Source organism: Mercenaria mercenaria, chromosome 14 (assembly GCF_021730395.1).
Source record: "Mercenaria mercenaria strain notata chromosome 14, MADL_Memer_1, whole genome shotgun sequence".
In the NCBI taxonomy this organism is placed as follows: domain Eukaryota; kingdom Metazoa; phylum Mollusca; class Bivalvia; order Venerida; family Veneridae; genus Mercenaria; species Mercenaria mercenaria.
In genome coordinates, this window is record NC_069374.1 from 14,935,835 (window position 1) to 14,956,778 (window position 20,944).

Below are 20,944 nucleotides of genomic sequence, written 5' to 3' on the forward strand. Positions count from 1 at the left end.
ACCAACATAGTGGGTTTGCGACCAGCATGGATCCGGAACAGCCTGCACATCCGCACATTCTGGTCAGGATCTATGCTGTTCGCTTTTAAAGCCTATTGGAATTGGAGAAACTGTTAGCAAACAGCATGGATCCTGACAAAATTGCGCGGACGCGCAGTCTGGTCCGGACCCATGCTGGTCGCAACCCACTATGCTGATTTTCTCATGGCGCGACTCATTATTTTATAGTTATCAGGTATGAAACTCTAAGACTCTTTAAAAATATTTTTCAAGAAGTGTTTAACAAACTGGATGGGTTTAAACTGGATGGGAGTTAAATGGAAAATCATAAGAAACGATCTTTTATGAAACTTTCAACATTTATTTTATGTTTTATTCTTAATAAATCAACAAATTATAGGATCTAAACACCAACTGTTACAATGTATAATAACGTGTCTTTCCTAATAATGCCATAGAAGCACAGATGCAAATTCATTTCAATACCAAAGACTTATCCATCATTTAAGGGAAAAAATTCTCAGCAGATTAAGGTTATAGACCTATGTACAGAATTTACACAAATCAAAGCCACTAACCCACACATCCTGTGGTGAGAATTTATAAATTTACCTATATTCACCTTTATGTTGCATATTTGAAGTTCTAACAATGTACTTTTCATCCAATTCTGTCCAATACTGCTGTTTTCCTAATAAATCAAAAATACTTTAGACGAGAGTGCTACACATTAAATATCATCAGGATAAAAAAATTCATTGTAACAGTCCCTTTTGACCTATGGGTCACATACTAGTCAGGGCCAATCTCCATATCATGTTTGAGGGTCCTAGGCTCAAATGCTGCATTTTTGTACTGGCATGACTATTTCTTACCCTGGAAGACTTACATAACATTTTAAAGCAATCTCATTAGATGCTGCTGAGATATATATTCATTTACATAAAATAAAGGGAGGTTATTTGTCATAAATTCAGTCAAAAGTTATCTACCCTGATTGTCCGAGTCCATCTCATGGCATAAATGACACTTCAAATCAGTATCTTCATTGGTTACAGAGATACACCTATTTTAACAAGAAACGAAGGAATGTAACTTGACATAAAATCAGTCAATATAATCTACAATAATTGTCTCTGTCCAACTAATGACAATAATGAAATTTCAAATGAGTCCTATATATATGCTTAATGAGATAAATCCATTTTTATAAAAATCAGGGAAGGTAATCATGTATTGGTACATGCATGTAGAAGATACACAGTACAAGTTTCACAATAATATATAAGAGAAGTATTCATATCTATAAACATTCAATCAAGAGTTATCTAACATGACTATATCTTACCATGGAAGACATAAAAAGCCTTTCAAACCAATTTCATTAGAAGCTGCTAAATATATTCATTTACATAAAAAATAAAGGGAGGTACTTTTGTCATAAATTCAGTCAATATGTATCTTCACTGACTGTCCAAGTCAATCTGATGGCATAACAGTATCTTCATTAGTTACGCTGATGTACCCATTTCAATTTGAAATAAAGGGAGGTGAATTGACATAAAATCTGTCCATAGTTATCTACCTGATTGTCTCAGTTAGCATGCTCGACTATTTCGGTGCTGGATAGTGAGCCTGGGCACATCTGAGAACACTGGAGCTGTCACTGTTGTGTTTAATGACTCCAACGGCGGATGAAGATATTGCATAATAACTAAGTCTGTTTTAAAAATATTAAGTAATATGAGAGATAAAGGTAAAGTGTATCAAAACACTATACAAAGTAAATTTTAAACGGGCACAATTCATTAAATTTTAGTGCAAGAGTTATGCATCTTGTGTAATATGATGTGGGTGATGACTGATGATGTTGAACAACTATTTTAAGTTATTTTATTGTAATGATAAGACTTAGTGTTGAAAGCTATATGTCAAAATGTTTTGTCAAAATGTGGACTTGTACAAAAACTGAACATATTTCAAAGTCCAAAAGGGACATAATTCATCCAAAATACTCTACAGTGTTATGAACTCTTGCCTATATAGAGAGACTATTATTATAAACAAGTGACAAAAGTTTCAAAGGGCCATAGTTCAGTCAAATCCTTGATGGAGTTATGTACTCTTGCCTAAAACTTGGTATAATGATGATACATTACTGTTGTAAGTTTCAATACTGTAAAAAGGTCCTTTTAAATTATGGACTGGTAAGAAAAACTTAAACCTGGTGTAATGCCAATGTTGATACCATGGTGAGTATGATAGCTCCCCTTATTTTTAAATTAATCTAACTTTAAACTGAAAACCTCCTAGAAACTGTGATTCTATAAAGTGCACACTTGAAGATAATCTGCTGAATATAATCACCATATATGAAAGTCCTCGCTAAATCAAATTTCACAAATTGAATAACAAATTCATCTTCTTTGACCATGTATAAAGGCCTGGCATATGGTATGAACTCCACTGGACAGCATGATGTGCCAAGAAAGCAACTTCAAAAGCTGATGTCTGACCTAAAATAGATAGAAAAATATTTTATAATGATGTCACTTAATTGCAGTATCAAATGACAAATATATTGCATACTGAAATAGCTAAATTTGGTTTTATCCAAAACATTTTCCTTTTAAATCATTCTTTTTAACAAGTCTGCTTTTTGCTTCATAATATGCTACTTTATATGAAGGTCACACTGACATTCGACATTTTAATGTAGCAAAAAAAACAACAAGAAAAACAAAACGAGGGCCATGATGGCCCTATATCGCTCACCTGTTATCATTGCACTTAAGGACAAGTCTTCAAGGTCAAAAGATCATAATAAAAAGCAATCAAAAGAATTATGAGAAAATATAGTTGAAATTTTCTTAAAGTAACTTTAAAAAACAAGATTTGAAAACCTTTTGTAGAGGTCCACTAGGCAATGCTACATGTCAAATATCTAAGCTCTAGGCCTTCTGGTTTATTTTTAGAAAATTTTGAAGATTTTTCTATGTACAATCAAGTAACCCCATGGGGCGGGGTCATGATTTGAATAAATTTTGTAAAAGTCTACTAGGCAATGCTACATGTCAAATGTCTAAGATCTAGGCCTTCTGGTTTATTTTATATAAATTTTTTGAAAATTTTCCTATGTAAAATCAAGTGACCCCTAGGGCAGGGTCAATTTTGACCCCGGGGGACATAATTTGAACAAATTTTGTAGAGGTCCACTAGGCAATGCTACAAGTGAAATATCTAGGCTCTAGGCCTTCTGGTTTATTTTTAGAAATTTTTTGAAGATTTTCCTATGTAAAATCAAGTCACCCCTAGGGTGGAGTCAATTTTGACCCCAGGGGACATGTTTGAACAAATTCTGTAGAGGTTCACTAGGCAATGCTACAAGTGAAATATATAGGCTCTTAGCCATCTGGTTTATTTTTAGAAATTTTTTGAATATTTTCCTATGTAAAATCAAGTGACCCCTAGGGCAGGGTCAATTTTGACCCCGGGTCATAATTTGAACAACTTTAGTAGAGGTCCACTAGGCAATACTACATGTCAAATATCAAAGCACTAGGGCTTCTGGTTTTTGAGAAGAAGATTTTTTTAATATCTTCCTATGTCCCATTTGGTTAACCTCGTACGGACGGACGGACAGGACGATCACTATATGCCTCCCGCATCAGTAGATGCCGGGGGCATAAAAAAATGGGACATCCCTCTGAAAATATTGCTGACAGTGTCCCTTGTCAAACATGTGCATACAGTATCTTAGAAAGCTAAAAGATATTTAACTTAAGAAATAAACTTGAACCAATGCTTACGCCAGGTTGAGAAGTCGAGCTAAACATTGTGTATGATGGATAATCCACCTATGCAGCTCACAGCTCCATTAAGATGAGTTAAAAAAGGCAAAACAAAATATTGATATAAAACATTACAAATATCACAGACCTTGAAAAGTTCTCTATCCAATAAGAAGTACTTCCACTGGTGCAAGTGTTGAGTTCTTCTATTTCATTGTCTTAACTGGAAGTATATTAATTTTTTAGATTACTTTTAAGAAAAAATCTATAGTGCAAAGATGATATAAATCACAGAGGTAAAAAACAAGAGCTGTCGGATGACAGCGCACTCGACTATTCGAAGAATTGATTGAAGAATGGGGTCAAAATATTTCCATAGATTTTCAGACTAAACAAAAAAATGAATTAAACAAAAAATATTCCTGTATTTGTGGATTTCGATTAGTCTTGCACTAAATGGCAAAGTGTGACCATGATGGCAAATATATTAAATTATATGTTAGGAAAAACATGGACTTATATGAAAAATTTAACTAATTTCCAAGTCCAAAAAGGACCATAATTCAGTCAAAATAGTTGACAGAGTTATGTACTCTTGCCTACAGATGGAAATCATGTCGATAAACTAGTGTTAAAAGTTTCAAAGCCACAGTTCAAATAGTTTTGACAAAGGTTGAATTTTTTGGACAAATTCTTAATTATCAGTCTAGTGGCTAGTCTATGAAATCACTAAATTAGACTGGCATCTGACACTATTACATCAAAGTAAGAAAAATGACAAAGGTTGAATTTTTTGGACAAATTCTTAATTATCAGTCTAGTGGCTAGTCTATGAAATCACTAAATTAGACTGACATCTGACACTATAACATCAAAGTAAGAAAAATGACAAAGGTTGAATTTTTTGGACAAATTCTTAATTATCAGTCTAGTGGCTAGTCTATGAAATCACTAAATTAGACTGGCATCTGACACTATTACATCAAAGTAAGAAAAATGACAAAGGTTGAATTTTTTGGACAAATTCTTAATTATCAGTCTAGTGGCTAGTCTATGAAATCACTAAATTAGACTGGCATCTGACACTATTACATCAAAGTAAAAGACAAAATGCACAAATGGTATTTGAATATTTCTTTGGCTTTATCAAATATCTGTTTAATTATCAGTCTAGTGGCTAGTCTATGTAAAATTTGTAACTTATCTAAGTATAATTTTACAAATTATACTTTTATCAGAATTGTAACTCATTCACATAGTGTTCATATATAGATCTGTAAGAATGTTCATCCTTACCTAAATCATTGAACTGTGGTGACAGCCTGTCCAGCTGCAAATATTGGTTTCTTTCTCCATTAAATAAAAGATGGTCATCATGATCAACCATTGACTTTCAAGTACCAATCTGAAATATGCATTTATATGTGTTGATAATATAGGTTTGTTACAGTGGAGGGATCAGCTATGAGAAAATATCTGAAATGCAGACAACAATTTTATTTTATGAAAAAAAAAGTCACCACTTGGAATATACTATTTTCTAGTTAATATTAATTTAACTCAATATCAATAAATGGGAAAGTATCAATGGTCATTTCCTTAGTTATATAAAGTTTCACCATAGATAACATAATGTATAATGATGAAAGACTTTTTTTAGTTAGCATTAATTTTGTAGTAACTATATATACATTAAAACTCCAAGGTAAAATGATCTGGAACACATGCTTCATTTAATAAAAATGTATCAGTGATAACATGAGAGCCCTTCTGAAAAAATGTTAATGTAGAAAATGTAATACTTAGGACTGGTGAATATTAGGTTATGACACCCCCCATGATTTCTGAATGAAAAGGAATAAGCTGAACAATAATGGTAGACAGTTAATGTAAATTTGTCTTAAAATTGGCCCTGCTGTTTTAAAGTTTCCAATATTACAAATATGGAAAAAGTGACAATTACCCCTGACACCAATGTTTGTAACAAAAAAATAATTTGTACAGTCTTTATAGAAGGTCACAAAAGGCCTATTTGTGTGAAATTATTTCAAAACTGGAACAGCAGTTTCATATATATATATACATATCAGGAAAAGTGACCATGCCCTCCGGCACCCACGTGTTCATGCTCAGATGAGCTTAAAATGCATTTATGTAAGAACATTTTTAATAATATTTGAAAAAAAAAATACCAGTGAAATTTGACATGTATATAGAATAAGAAAGAAGAAAGGGAATTTGAATAAGTAAGAAGAGAGGGAATTTGCCTATTAACACAGGCCATTCTGCTTTTTAATTTCAATTTACCACCAAATAGTTTTGCAAGGAGTTTTGCATATCTTTCTAAAATGTGTTTATTTTATAAATCTATTTTTTAATTTAGTATAGTTACTTAGACATGCACATGTGCAGAATAATAAAATGAGGGTTCCAAGAGACAAAATAGAAAGAAATTCATCATGTTCATCATATTTTCCAATTTGCAATCACAATTCAATAACATTTCAGTTACAGAATTAAGTATAATTACACTTGCTATCAGAAGTCTTAAAGTGAAGAGACTTAAACTGCATAAAAAAAGTTTTATTAGTGTTTAAGAGATTTGAACCTGTTTGAAGATAACCATAGACTTAAAGTTACTTTTACATATTTTGTAATGTTATCTTAAAAGAATAATGATGCACAAATTGTTATTAACCTTTAGCCTGCTGGCGGCAAGTGATTCTGCCTTTGCGACCAGTGCAGACCAAGATCAGCCTGCATATCTGTGCAGTCTGATCATGGTCTGCACTGTTCGCTATTCAGTCAGTAAATTTTTAGGGAACACCCCTTCAAATAATGAATGGTACTGTCCAAATTGAATGATGGACCAGTCCATTTTAGAAATCTAGCAGGTTAAGGGTTAAGATAGTAGCATGGTATAGTTCAATCTTTCACCTTCATTTTGGTGTTGCGGGGGGGGGGGGGGGGGGGGGGCACTGTGAGTGTGGCCAAGTAGTTAAGGTCTCTGGCTTCAAATCACTTGCCCCTCATCAATGTGGGTTTGAGTCGCACTAGAGGCGTAATTTACAGATTTTTCAATATATATATGTTTACATTATATTATGTACAAAACTTGCTGTAATGAGATTTTTCCTCTGGGTTTAATGAATTGTTATTAAAAGACAAAAAAAATCTCCTATATAAGTGACCCCTCCCCCCACCCACCCCTCAAATACCAGACTTTTTAATCCCCAATATACAAGATCCTGTCTGGTCTAGTCTGATTAGGGTCCATAAAACCCCTGTAGACTTGACATGTAGCCTAGAATCATAAATTTTATTGCCTACAGATAAATTGGTTATTTCCTGTGTTTTGCATTGCTGTTTTTTTTTTCTTTTTTCTTTTCAGAATGTACACAAAATTATTTTAACTGATAATATACTAATATTGATTGCTCAGTCATGTTGAGTATTTAATGTCCTGGCCAGTTAAATTATAACTCTTACAGGGAAGCAATTCTCTGACACTCCTTAACAATAAAATAATTATTTAAGAGAAATTACAAGTTTGTTTATTCAATGATTATGATCTTTTTATCAAAAGTAAGCAAATAAAACCAGAAAAAATGATAATTGCTGAATTTTATTAGAAATTAAAGAAGCGTTCAGTTGCATTTTTAATAGATAAAAAGGGATATGGACAGAAGGATTTTATATATTAAAATGCATAATTCCCCTAGTGTTGTCTAAATAACGTTTCTTTTATGTACAATAAAATCCAGCAATAAAGATATATCATTGTTCAAAATACACATAATTTATTATTTCTAAAAGCTAAGTGTCTGAATGCATTTTTTACATTTTTGATAAAAAAAAACAGCAATGATGAGATGTAAATTTCAAGGAAATAACTTTGGGAAAGTGTTGAGAAAAACCAAAGAGCTATAAAAATATTTTATACTTCTTTGGAAAAACCTATCAGAAAATAGTTCAGCCTTTAATTTGAAAGTTCAGTGAATTTCAATTGCAGTATGATGGGTGATAAATGTTGCAGTGTTTTATGATAAGGAAATATATTAACAGTTATATTTTCAACATATATGATAAGTAATAGGTGTAATGTGTATGGTTTGAAACTTATTCAATCAAATGTTTGTGGAGATTGGTTTTTAAAATCAGCCTTTCTGCACAAATCTGACATGAAAATAAAACTTTGCCTAGAAAATTTGTTGCTTAATGAAAATAAATTAACATATTATTATAAAACCTATTTTTTCCTCAAATTTTGAATGTTTAAAAGGGAGACAATCAAAATCCCCTTGATCAAAATCCCCTACGCTGAAAAATGACAGGGTGTTACAAAATCCCCTTCATACTTTTGAAGGGGGTATCATAATCCCCTCTGTGATTTTTACTTATTTCATCAAGTTTAAATACAACTGTATACACTTTAAAAGTCTATTGCATAAAACACGTAAATACAATGCCTTTAGCAAACATAATATAATTTGGAGCACTGATATCTATATATCTATAATGAAAATCACAGAGGGGATTATGATACCCCTTGCAAAAGTATGAAGGGGATTTTGTAACACCCTGTCACTTTTCAGTGGAGGGGATTTTGATCAAGGGGATTTTGATATACACTCTGTTTAAAACATGCCAAATTTCAAGAATGTCCAGTAATCTTAATTTCTAAAATTTTCAACTCAAAATTGAGTTATATTGCAGATGCACAGGGGACACATACTGAAAATCAGTATAATATTCATTCATTATTAGTTTACTGTTCATAATTTTTTTCACAAGAAACACCATGCTTATTCAACAGCATGTGTTCCTTTAAATGAAAAATAAGTGACTTTAAACATAACCAACACATTGAAATCATTTATTCTACATGCATTGCCTACTGAGAGTAGAAAATGACAAAATGCCATGCATAGTAAAATGTGACAGTAAAATTCATACATACTTTATTATGTTACTAAGAAGATGCACAGGGGACAAACTGCAGCAAAATATATATTCATAGAATATGTTCATTAAGTAAGTAATTTTTTTTTTCAACTACACAGTATTCACTTGTGAACATTTACATAATGTGGGTAAACTTAAGCACTTGTGAAGCAAAAAAATTGATGTTTCCACTTTTTAACTTGAAAACTGGTTACTTCTGAAAAAATGCAAACAATGAATTCTAAATTGTCCAGAGTTTCTTATATAATGGTATATTAAATGAATGTCAAAAAAGGGTGCACAGGGGACATCGCTTTTGGCTTTGTGAATGTTGAACAGTCCTTAATATGTCAAGTTAAAAAGCTGCTTTTTTATCAACTGTAACTCCCTTTCAAGGAAAATGAGCCGTGCCACGAGAAAACCAACATAGTCGGTTTGTGACCAGCATGGATCCAGACCAGCCTGTGCTTCCACGCAGTCTGATCAAGAACCATGCTGTTCGCTTTTAAAGCCTATTGGAATTAGAGAAACTGTTAGCGAACAGCATGGATCCTGACCAGACTGTGCAGATGCGCAGGCTGGTCTGGATCCATGCTGGTCGCAAACCAACTATGTTGGTTTTCTCATGGCACGGCACAAATAAAGTATAATCTATTTTTTTTTTTTTAAAACAATAAAAGAAATCTGACACTTAACAACTAAAAAGTTGCAAAGGGGACCTTTTTGGGTGTATAGACATTCATCAAATGTCTGAGAAAGTTGATCTGTTAAACAAAAAAACATAGTCTGTCTTCACAGCTGAAAGGATAAAGATCTTAGAAAAACATTAGGACCTTAGAAAACTAATGGGGTTTTGAAATTGTAGTGTTCTACATTAAAATTTTGTACTTTTTCACTATATTTTTGTGAAGAGGGTTCCATCACAAGATGTGAAATATTGGTGAGAGTAAGATGTTGGTAATGAAAAAAGAGTATTTTGCTTTAAATTAGTTTAAGCTTACTGGAACCACTCTCGAGTCTGCTTCTTGGAATAACCAGTACTAGTGTAATATGAGAAGTCCTGTCCCCACTGGGGCTCGAACCCATGACCCCTGGATTGAGCTGAGCCAACAACTTACATACTACATAATTTAACATAAACTAATGAGGAACTCGTGCGGACGCATTGGTTGATAGGGCTATTATGCTGTCCTACAGAGGTGAAGGCCCCAGGTTCGATTCCTGGCAACTCCCATTGCGGTGTGACCTTGGGTAAGGCACTTTATCACGATTGCCTCAGTAGGCCCAATTGTAAATGGTATATACTCGCAAATTGCTGGGGGTAAGGTATAATTGGTTTTAACTGTTCTTAAAAAAGGGTCGTTCGAAAGCTCTACAGAGCTTATGTTCATTGTTTCACAAAGCGACGTTAGATAAAATTTACCTTTAACCGAATCCCCTTTTGATAAATATATGTTTTTTTTTAAATTAATTTCAAAATTGTGGCACAATCAGCATTTAAACCTCTAAAGCTGAATTTAAAGGGTCAGCAGCGATGAAAATTTTATCAGAAACTGCTTCCAATATTTTGGTCTTTCGAGTGTTTAACACAAGTGGGGACATTGCCCATACAGTATATCACATAAAAATATCTCAGTATCTCCTCTGTTCCATATGATATGGATCCCGTTTTAAATTTTTGGATTACATTCCAACTGAACATCTAATTACGGATCACTTTTTTCGAATTTCAGTAGTTGAAAACAGCTAATAAATCACAATTACAGCTGCTTTGTAGATCTATATTGTAAAATTATGTCACTCTGGCCAGGCTTTGGCTGAAGAACTTCAAGAAGTCTTAAGAGCATCCGCACACTAGGTGATTATTTTAAACTGGTTGTATGTAATCTACTAGATCCATATTATATGTGGAAACAGATAAATAAGATAAACAAGTGACTGTCAATTAGAAAGATCTAGAATCTAAAACATTTTATTTCAAAAGTGCAGATCTACTTACTTTCGATTTCGCAAGCTCCGCCATCTTGTCTCTTCAGGCGGCGAATGATGAAATTAAAACGTGCGAATCACGCTTTTCTCCAAAGGTGTAATTACACCGATAAACAGATATTTGCCTATGGGTATGTCAAGCAAGTTATTAGAGTCTTAAATTAACAAGAAGTTTTACTGAAGAATAATAGGACAGTTTTGAAATAAGCCACCCATTACTTGCACACCGCGGCCATGTTTTTTGTAGATTTTTAGACAAAAAGGTCATTTTCAGAGCGTGTAAATCTTATTATTTTGAAAAGCTATTCACAAACAACAGTCCCATGCACAATATTTAACACCTCTAGCAAGTTTTAGGACAATCTGATTCGTGAAAAAGATAAGTTACTGTGTTCTGCAAGTTTTTTCTGAAGCACCATAAAAGCCGGTAAAATACGTCAAATTGGGCATATTCAAATCAATATATTTAAATTTCAGGAATATAAAGTCAAAATTAAATTATGTAAGTTACAAAAGCTATCTTTGAGAATGTAATATGCAAAATTTTGCAAATATTGGACAAAGAATAAGCATTTGGGCAGGTTTTGAAAAACATATATAAACCGTGGACCTGGTCACGACCGTGTGATAATCACGCTACACCGGCATTGTAATACCTCATATTTTTAAATAAATACGCTCATATTATCATGGTAAACTTAAGTGTCATTGATGTACTTCAGGTATGACATTTACAGTTATTTATTCTGATATGACCTTCTGCAATGTCAATGCATTTATGTAGAAATATTTCAAAAGTGGGAGATGGCTTCCTCACACTTCAAAAAACTTGGAAAATGTGAGAATATGCTTGTGTTTGACAAGAGATGAAAATTTGAAGAAAAAAGGAAATTCTAAGTTCCAAACATACAGACATGACAAGACCTGAAGCGCATGAAGATGTTCACTTTAGTAACCCCAGTAATAAAGAGCCACTTTCACTGAAGAAGACCTTGCAAGAGTAAGAAAGTAGCCTTCATTATGGCATTTTTCATTATATTAACCGTAAGTGCATGAAAGTATATTTTACTGAGCAAGTCGCCTTAAAGGTGCTGCAGAATATACTTCATTTTCACAAAATAATGGTGATTTCATATATTTTATGATTTGTATTCGTATTAAAATGAGATTCACGTGCAGTAATGCAAAACATCGACATGCTTTAAGTAGCGTTTAAAATGGAGTGCAGAGCAAAATGATTACAATGATTGTTTAAACGCGTGCCAAATTTAGAAATGCATGTAAGTTACATTTAAGATAATCGTACATACTAATGTGTGCATAAAATTTTTTTAAAGTTAAACTAAATCTTTTGTGCATTCTGTAATGTGACGACGACTGAAGAGCGTTTTCCGGATTTCTTATATGTTGGTTATGAAGAGTTACTTGATTTCGTAGATTAGACGTTTCTCCAAATTGAATATAGTCTTTTGAACATCCGGAACATTTCATTACATATATGACATTTTGTATTTCACAAGTACCGGAAAATTTAATATTGAGTTATCGACCATTTCCGAAGTGGTACGTATTCCCTTCTATCAGAAGTTTACACAATCCACACTTTTTCCCACACTATTTTATTTCTATTTCCTTGCTGATTCTGTAAATGATGCACTTGTCAGAAGTTTCTTCAAGTTGGCTGGTTGTCTCTTGCTTTTTATGATTTTAGGTTATATAATGATTTCTCTCATCGTAGCATCTGTATATAATATTGGTAGATTGTTTCTTATTATGTTAAAATTTTCCAAATTTTTCGGATTGTGTGTTGATACACAAGGTATTTTCATTTTAATTTTTCTTTGGCCTGTCTCAATTCTTCTTGATCAATTAATAATGGTCTTTGTATTCCACTTTCAATTAGTTTTAGGGAATATAAGATGTTCTTCAATTCCATTAATCGTAAATGTAAAGTGTCTTTCTTTAAACTAATAATACATACGCGTTTTGCAAGAGAAAAATGAATGGTCTGCTTCGTTCTTTTAGGACAATAAATACTGCCTATTTTCTGTTGGTTTATAATTATCTGTTTCAATTTCTGTTCCTTTCAGTTTGAACAAAAGAACATACTGATTTGCACGGTGAACTTTAAGTCTACCTGGAGTTTATTAGTATTATATTGAAAATGTTTAATTCCTCTCTCGATTTTGGCCATGAAATAAAAATGTCATCTAAAATATTTTCCAGTTATGTATAAAGTATTCCTTGAGTTCAGTTCTACATTTTTTCTTCTACTTCCTTGTATAATAATTCTTCAAAATAACCAGTATCAAACGTGGCAAACACCGGTGTAAAGTTCGTGCCCATGGCGGTACCTTTAATTTACCTATGAAATTTTTCATTAAAATTGAATTTGTTATTTTTCAAACTGAATTCTGATGCAGAAAGTAAAAATGATTTTGTAAATCTTGACGGAATTGTTTCAGTGTGTTTATTTATCCAACTTTCGGCTGTGTTTAAAAATTATTCCTAGGGCGTGGGAAATATTTGAATACAATGATTCAGCATCGAATGTGGTAAAAATAAAATGCTGTATTTGCCGTAGTGTATCAAGAGAATCTGGAAAACGCCCTTCTAACAGTCAGTCATCAAGTTGCAGAATATTCAAAAGATTTAGCTCAAAAAAATAAAAATGACACAAAACAGACAGATTCAAAAGGAGAAAAGAAACTTATTAATTCATACTTTTTTCCAGCAGTAAACGCAAAATAACATTTAAATAAATACAAAGTGACGTGCTCTGAGAAAACCCCGAAGATTAACGTCCCTTATTACAATAAAATGACGTCGGTTCAAAGCGACGTTACTAACGTCAACAGTACAGTATCATTTCTGAAAACCCCGTGAACGGGTGAAACCGGTTGAGTTACATTATTTTATACTACTTAATTGGATTAGGATTATTACATGTAAATATGTAAGAAAATAAAGGCATCTTAATTCATCATTTTCCATCTATTGAATATCCGTATTGTTAATTTTGGATATATAATATAGACAGATAAGATCATTCTAAATTAAGACTCAAGAATTTAATCCATTTTTTTCAGATGAGATCATTCGTCTTGCATATAAATTTTCTCTTGAGATAATGGCGATATCTAGCATGGTAATGTCCAAACTTAAATTACGTACTACAGCAGCGTATAACATACATTTTAAATATTTCTGAAACAAATGTACCTCCATACTTCCCGATGTGTCAAGAACAAACACACGGTAGCTAGTTGTTTCTTGAATTATCTGAAATTCGGGGGTGGTATTTGTGGATGCCGGAAGTTTCACCGCGCCTACAAAAAAGAAAATGCTTGCAAAGAATAACTGCTACACAACGAAGATATATGCGTATAACATTCATTTTAAATGTTTCTGAAATAAACGTACACAGAAGTAACAGACAAACCGATTAAAATGTTATAAAATTTAGCCGTTACAAATGTGATACATATAATGGCAAAACGTTGTTGCCTGAAATACATAATACAATGATTTTTTTTTTTTTGCACAAACTTGGCAATCTTTGAAATAAGATCATAATAATTGTGATTTGATGAATATCAGAAAGGACAATTATATCATACTTTGAAAATCTTTGTGCTCCCTCATAACTTCCCAAGCGCTTTTGTAATAACATTGCTTATTTTGTTTCGTTGGAGCAAATTTGTTATGCCGATGTTCTTTCTTTACCGTTGGATCATCCTTGTCACAAAATTGAGACAACTGAAATAAACATATTCAGCATGAAACGGCACATTGTGATATATCATTGAAAACTTATAGAAGGTTCCTGTAAATGTTATTGACTAAAGTTAAAAAAGAAAAAAGAAACATTCTTGAGCAATCTGGATATTTGAGATTTGATAAGATCTAAGGTTGTAGCAGGTGGTTTTACAAACCAGATAATGTATAAGATATACCGCATTGATCCACTGATTGCCCATCAAACTTGCATCTACATCTTGATAACGATCAGGGCAGAAGGAGCAATTTTTGTTTATGTCCTTTGTAGTGTTGTTTGTGTTGCATTTTTCTGGTGCATGTGAACATGTCCCGCCTAAACCTATTTTTCCGTCCACTGAGTCGGTACACCTTTCAGTTCATATAAGAAAAATGTTAATAGTCTAAAATATGGTTCATGTTGGTAATTGTAACGTCAACGTTTTAGACGTCTTCTGGCATTTACAGCCTTTATTTGTTTTACCTTTACTCTTATATATTTTATTTTAAATCTATTATTATGTTGTTAACTGTAAAATATTATGATATATTCATACCGAAGTTTATTGAAAGTAGAACTCATTCTTAACCATTGCAATCAGCTGCATTATCATTTTCTGGGATGACAAAATAAATTAAACTGATAAATATTTCTTTTGATTTCTATTTCTATTTAACTACCAAACACAACCTTTATTGACGCCTTCTAGCATTAGAGTCCTTATTTGTTGTACCTTTATTTTAAACAATTATGTTACCTGTCAACTGTAAAGTGTTATGATGTATTCTTCTGAAATACTTGTATTTTAATGAAATAAGATCTCACACTTTTTCTTTGCAATCAACTGAATAATCATTTTCTGGGATGATGAAATTGATTAAACGGATACATATATACTTTATCTTTAATTCCTTTATTCCTGCCGAGTACATCTTGAACAAAGATAAGACCATCTTAAAATATTTCAAAGGTTATAAACATTCAGTACAATAACTTAACTATCAGTGATGTATTTATGTTTTTATATGCTACCCGTAGGCATAGGCGTAGGGGTGGGGGTAGGGGAGTGGGTAGCAGGAGCCACCCTTTAATTAGTGAGTGCTTGGGGGTGAGGCATATACTCTCCCTACATTCTTTGACAAAAATGACTTTTTCTCAGAAAAAAGAGTAGATAAAAAAAAAAGTTTCAAAAACTTTTAGGTGTACCGATAAGGATTTGATGACTTGGTGCGATGTCTATTGACAATAAGAGGATGAACGAACCTTTTTTTTTTCCTTTTTAACATACATATATATACTACTGATACCTTACTGGATTCCATTTCCCTCCTGCCTGATAGAACTTTTCTCCCATTGGTAACTCGTTGTATAAACCCCATCTTAGATGTCCCCACTCGTGAACAATTACTCTGTCTGCAAAAAAATAATAAAAAATATTCATGAAAACAGAATAACTTTGTAACAACTACAGGAGATGTCAACACAAATTGTATTTTGCAAAGTAATTTGTGTTTGAACCTTTTTAACAGTCCATAGTTTATAAACTCTCCTTCAGATTTTAGTGGTACATGTAGTACAAAAATATATACTTGCACATTTATTGCATGCTTGCTATATTTACGTTACACAGTTCCTTTTACACACATACAAATATTATGCGGTAAATGTTTATTTTTTCAAGATTGAAATTTAGGCATGATATTGCTTTAAGATTTCTAAGAGTTATATAACTTCCTCTTAAAGGTATATAAAGACAATATTTGTGGAATCAATTTAATCTGATAAATGAAGATTTAAGTCATTTAACTCCCATGCAAAAAATCATAGAGGTAATGATAAAGCGGAATAGTTTGAATCGATAAGAAAATAACCTGGCGTAAATTCGATATCTGTTTCTTGAAATATAACTAATTCAAGAAAGAAATAATTGTTGCTTAAGCAAAATGTTTCTATACGTTCAGGCATATCAGCAAATTGTCCTTTCAAACTTTAATATATGTTTAGAAGAAGTATCTGTATTATTTATTTCGGATACAATGTATTTCATATATTTTTGTATATACGAAATATAGGAATTAAAATTTGTGAGTAAACATTTGAATGAAACGTTACTGGCCTGCGATTAATTAACTTTAACCAAATATGAAATAATCATACTCTGCTATTTGTTTGGTAGTTTTGGGTTTATCGCCCTTTTTCAAGAGTATTTCAGTTATGTTACGGCGGGCAGTTGTTCTAACCAGTGCTTCTGGATTTTATAATAGTATAAACCTGCTCTCCGCAACTAGCTGCCAACTGTTTCGCATGGCTCACGCCCCATCCAGGGATCGAAATCACTATTTACTGTCTTATGAGAAGTCAATCATTATCAATATATAGATGTAGGATATAAGTATATACCATGCGATTTCTAATTTGACCATCTTTATGAAAAACCATATGAATATCCGAATCAATGCATGTATTTGATTACTCGTCCGTTTCGAAAGAAAGTACTGATCAATATACTGACCATGCAGTCCCCATGTTAACGGACTTTATGCAGAAATTTAGGTGACAGATGCATATAATGGCCTCCTTTCCCACATTCAAATTGTCCTCTAACTTGGGGAGCAGGGAAACCATTTCTATCCACTAAGAAATACGACTCTTTAATTGGTGGGGAGGGAAGTTGCTTGTATTCCGGTTTCGAAGACCAGGACTTCGGCACGATTATGGTTATCTTTCTAAAATACACCTGATTATGTGAAGCTGTAAACAACAGTTTCGAGGCACTTGTCAATGCATCCTGAAAGTCAAGCAAAAAAGTAAACGCAAAATACATAATTTCGATTCACTCTCTACTAAAATTATAGTATTACATGAGTACAATCAAATTGATTTAGTCTCTCTACTGGATTATTCTGTACGCATACAAATAAATCTGTTTACTCTCTACTGGAATATTCTAAATTCATAGAATCGCGTTCATTTACTCTCTACAGGAATATTCTGTACGCATAGAATAAAATCGATTTCCTCCCTCTACTAGAATATTCTGTACGCATACAATCAAACTAGAATATTCTATACGCATACAATTAAATCGACTAACTGTTTCTACTGGAATATTTTCTACCGATTAACTCTCTCTATTGGTATATAAATTGTACGAATCATATCATACACATGAGATAAGAAATAGTATGTGTTTCTTACACCACAGCACGGTTTTTATCCTCGGCTAATATCAATTTAATATAGCTTGAGATTTATGACGCTTGATAGTGGTTTAGACAGTTTTTAAAGTGTTTATAGAAGAAATTTATAAGTTTTCTAGCACTAACATACATGAGTCCAAAGGTCATGCCAAGCCAGAATAGGAGGTCGTTTTTTATCCGTAATATTTACCAATATCATATTCTCTGTGTTTTATGTCGTTATTTTCTTGAATAAAAGACGAGAGACAGCCTGACTTCTTTTGTTTAAATTACATATGCTTGCATAAAAACTACTTATTTCACTTGATCCGCCCATGTATTAACAGGAAAATCGTGTGGAAACACGGTAATTCACGTGCTTTTAGTACATGATATGTATTTTTGAAATGCTTTGCCAGGGACATATATATGTATTTCTGCACAGACTAAATTTGGCATCTGCCTCCTGTTTCTTCAATAATAACCTCTTCTTCTAGCATCAAAGATACAGAATAATCCATTGTATGTTTTGATGGATCAGTTACCAACCCCAAACGCACTGCCCCAACAATGTACGCATTCGCTTCTTTTAGAGTTTAATTCCCTTTGCGCAGCGTAGGTTCAGTTATTGTCAATAACCGTGTATAAGTATCGCGTGTAACTTGTGCAGTTTTTTGTTTTCTGTCGGAATGCTTTTACCTAATATTTAGCAGAGTTCATATCAACATTGAAAGCAAGTCAGTTCGTTCGTACTCACGCGTAAATGTGTTCGTACTCGAATGTACAGTAATTATTCGTGAAAGTGTGTTCCTGTTTAAAATGTTTTAAGTAATATGCAAAATTATGGGTAATGTCATGTTTGTGATAACGAAAAATTAAGATATAATGCTCAAAAACCTTCAATACATGCTTTTTGGATGTGTTGCTGATATGTAGGCCCCGGTTATGGATATTTAAAACATGTTTACCGTTGCCAAGAACAACAGAATGGTAAATAAAAATGCACCGAATCGTTAAGTCATCACATTTGAACACAATAAATCTAGTCGAAGTGTCATGTATTTTTATGCAAGAATATCGACAATACACGTTTGTTTTGTGTATTAACGTCAGCAGAAGCCCTTGGGATATTTTTATGACGTCGGCCTTCGGTCTCGATCACAAAAATTTTGCGGACTTCTGCAGATGTTAATACCAAAAAAAAGAACGTGTATTATCGCTACAAAAATGATAACTATTTAAAAATACAATATGATTAATGATTGATGTTTTGAGTGCAGATGTAAAATAAAGTGAAAAGAATGACCGTTTCCTTTTGTTTCACTGTATCAAAAAGTACACAAGGGGTGGGGGTCCCAGTTAAGTTTCTGCGTAAAATTTTTTCTTTTTCTTTTTTATTTTATTTATGTTTTATGGAAATAAACCTAGATGTATTAAGTTTCATTAATAATTGTGACTGTTACCTGTTTTGACTTACTTTTATAGATATTCACATTTAAAGTGGGTGGGTTAATCTGACATGTGACCAGCCAGGAACACAATTTGTATTATTTTTGTTTAAATAACGGTTCTAACATTTTACCTGAAACTTTCATGATAATATAAATATGCAATGGACATTCACATAACATGTTGCATTTTAAACTGTACTGGATATTTTTTTCATCACCAAGCCACAAAGTGGCCGGATCAAATTTACTGATTTTCAATGGTAGAACATCACAAAGAAGCTAAAACAATTTTTGTTAGTTGAGATATTCAGGTGTTCACATGTCAGATTACCCCACCCACTTTACATGTGAATATTTAAAAATGTAAGTCAAAACTAGAAACAGAAACACTTGTTAATGAAACTTAATACATCTAGGTTTATTGCCATAAAATATAAATAAAATCAAAATTCGTTTTGTGAAGACACCTAAATGGGACCCCCAACCCCTCTTTGTGTTATTGATTCTGACCACTTCAGCTTAAATTTATCTAGTTTATCTATTTTAAAGCAAGGTTTTTGCAATAAGATAATTCTTAAAATGCATAAAGCATGGAGGAGACTTATTGTATTTCATTCGCAAAATAACATATTTGCACAAAATGAATATAAAATTCCGTATTTTGTTTTGTTTTTGTATACTGCCTTTTACCAAAGCAAATATATTTAATCGCCGAGTATATTAAATTTTAATGTTAATGTTCACTCAAACAATAAAATATGAGAAATAGATCGTTTCAGGTGGAATGCGGCTAAGTTGAAGTTAAAGGTTCCGTTTCTATATTTTGTTTAAAATACAATTTAGCATATTCCTCATTGAATGCGTTTTTTTTTACATTTTTGATAATTTCTGTAACTTTTTTTCTCTGCATGCCTTCAAAAACGCCTTGACGTTAACCTTTGATGAACCGTCAGTATCGATTTGCTTATTACTCATCGTATTTTCCTATCAAGATGTCATTAAAGTGCTGTAAAATTTATGGAGATCATTTTGACGTTTAATTCATATTTACGTTCAAGCGCAGAACGATAAATATGACGTTGAGTCATTAATAAAAGGTTTCCATTAATCTTGTCTCATGTAAAACCCAAACGATAGAATTTGACAAAACACTACCATAATAACACCAAATTAAGTTTCTTGTAAAATCATGTTTCGTTACCCTTACCCCTAAGTTACAAGATAATTTAATTTAGCTATTTTTTCCTCATATACCTTTTTTCAAATCTTAGTATTTTACAGTCTCATTCATCATTCATCGGAGGTTCAAACGAATCATGGTACGTGAGAAAGAGTTTTTTTTTTCAAAAGAGGTCTTTAGAAATGTAACATTTTGACTACAAATAGACACCTCTTCTCAGACACACGTAACATAAGTAACATCTATGTATAAACCCCTTTAACGCCATTGTTACATCTATATAACACTACTTAGGACGTTTTTCGGCAAAGGGGGGGTCCCAGTTAGGTGTTTGCGCAAAATGTTTTTTGATTTTTTTTATACTTTGTGGTAATATACCTACCTGTATTAAGTTTCATTAACAAGTGTTACTGTTACCAGTTTTGACTTACTTTTATAGATATTCACATTTAAAGTGGGTGGGGGTAATCTGACATGTGACCAGCCAGGAACACAATTTCTGTTATTTTTTTTTAAATGGTTCGAACTGTTTACCTGAAACTTTCATGATAAAATAACTAAGCAATGGACATTCACACAACATGTTGCATTTTAAATTGTACTGAATACTTTTTTCATCACACAGCCACAAAGTGGTCTAATCAAATTTACTG

General features: G+C 32.5%; 1 protein-coding gene and 1 long non-coding RNA gene across 4 annotated transcripts in view; both read right to left on the reverse strand.

The window, feature by feature from the left end:
- Positions 1 to 20,944, reverse strand: part of LOC123526443 (calcium-activated chloride channel regulator 1-like) — a 40,346-nt gene that overhangs the window by 15,097 nt on the left and 4,305 nt on the right. Inside the window, exons 2-6 of one of the 2 annotated variants that reach the window (XM_045305589.2) lie at positions 16,994 to 17,269; positions 15,789 to 15,894; positions 14,681 to 14,852; positions 14,345 to 14,483; positions 13,947 to 14,053 (exon numbers count right to left, since the gene is read on the reverse strand). In XM_045305589.2, coding sequence (XP_045161524.2) covers positions 13,947 to 14,053; positions 14,345 to 14,483; positions 14,681 to 14,852; positions 15,789 to 15,835 — 465 coding nt within the window. In that variant the 5' untranslated portion in view covers positions 15,836 to 15,894; positions 16,994 to 17,269. The remainder of the gene's footprint in view (positions 1 to 13,946; positions 14,054 to 14,344; positions 14,484 to 14,680; positions 14,853 to 15,788; positions 15,895 to 16,993; positions 17,270 to 20,944) is intronic. The other variant, XM_053522972.1, reaches the window with a different exon arrangement.
- On the reverse strand, positions 429 to 10,889 carry LOC123526444 (uncharacterized). Of its 2 annotated transcripts, XR_006681589.2 has the most exons (4): positions 10,735 to 10,889; positions 5,088 to 5,196; positions 3,940 to 4,014; positions 429 to 2,516 (listed from the first exon to the last, which is right to left on the reverse strand). It is a non-coding gene; the product is annotated as an uncharacterized LOC123526444 (long non-coding RNA). The 2 variants fall into 2 exon arrangements; XR_008366981.1 differs by lacking the exon at positions 3,940 to 4,014 and having other exon boundaries at positions 431 to 2,516; positions 10,735 to 10,886.